The sequence below is a fragment of the Condylura cristata genome, unplaced genomic scaffold, assembly GCF_000260355.1.
Source record: "Condylura cristata isolate star-nosed mole 26May11 unplaced genomic scaffold, ConCri1.0 scaffold00069, whole genome shotgun sequence".
Taxonomy (NCBI): domain Eukaryota; kingdom Metazoa; phylum Chordata; class Mammalia; order Eulipotyphla; family Talpidae; genus Condylura; species Condylura cristata.
This window is the reverse complement of record NW_004567170.1, coordinates 318,269-319,230: the sequence shown is the minus strand read 5'-3', so window position 1 is coordinate 319,230 and position 962 is coordinate 318,269. Positions and strand designations below refer to the sequence as shown.

At 75.9% G+C, this 962-nt stretch overlaps 1 protein-coding gene across 1 annotated transcript in view; it reads right to left on the bottom strand.

Moving 5' to 3' along the window:
• Positions 1-962, bottom strand: part of KIF1A (kinesin family member 1A) — a 36,985-nt gene that overhangs the window by 1,701 nt on the left and 34,322 nt on the right. The window contains exons 15-17 of the mRNA XM_012734776.1: positions 751-947; positions 326-518; positions 3-162 (exon numbers count right to left, since the gene is read on the bottom strand). Of these exons, the coding sequence (XP_012590230.1) occupies positions 3-162; positions 326-518; positions 751-947 (550 nt within the window). The remainder of the gene's footprint in view (positions 1-2; positions 163-325; positions 519-750; positions 948-962) is intronic.

Genomic DNA, 962 nt, shown 5'->3' with positions numbered 1-962 from the left:
GCCGTGGGGGGAGGGGCCGCCGTGGGGGAGGGGGACGGCCCACCTGATGGTCCCGGCCAGCAGGGGGTTGAAGGCGTACAGCCAGTCGTGCATGTCCTTGTCGCTGCTGGCCTGCAGCAGGATGCCCCGGTGCTCCGTGCACACCGCGAACGTGTGGGGCGTCTGCGGGAGGGGCGGTGGGGAGCCTCAGCCCGCGGGGGGCTGCCCGGCCTCCGCCTGCCCGAACGGGACTGGCGCCTGCTCCCCCGGCCGGGACCCCGCGGCCGGCTGCTCCCGAGCCCCAGGAGCTGCGGCTCCCGCCCGTCCCGCGCCCGCCCGCCCGCACCTTGAGCATGGCCTGCTGGTCCTCGCTGTACTCCACCTGCGCGGTGGACAGGTTGAGCACGAAGCGCTCCACGGCGTCGCGCTCGCTGTTGTACAGGTAGGCGTAGGGGCGCCGCACCACCACGAAGCGCCTGGCCCAGCCCGACGTGTGGGGCTCCAGGAAGTGCAGGTACCCCTTCTTGGACACGATGGGGCTGCGGGCGGCACGCTGGCCTCAGGGGCGTCCTCGGGCCGGGAGGGCCGCCCCCGGCCCCGCTGAGGAGAACCGCTCCGGGCTGAGGCCGCGTCCGCCGGCACCCCCGGCCCAGGCCGCAGCGGGGTCCGGCCACGAGGCCGGAGGGCCCACGGGTAGGTGGACGCGCCGCTGGAGCGAGGAAATCGCCCGGCCCCCCGCCCCCGGGGCCTGTTCTCCAGCCGGGCACGCACCTGACCCGGATCTCCTGGATGTCCGGAACCAGCAGGCGCTGGGGCTCCTTGTCCGCCTCGGTCACCCGAACAGGGGAGGGGGCCTTCCTGGAGTCCCCGTCTGGCAGGGGCTCGGGCTCCGGGCTGGCCGGTCGGGAGCAGGGCTGCGGGGTCCTGGGAGGCAGAGCCAAGCGGCTGCAGCCCCGCTGGAGGCCGCTCTGGCCAGGACCCCC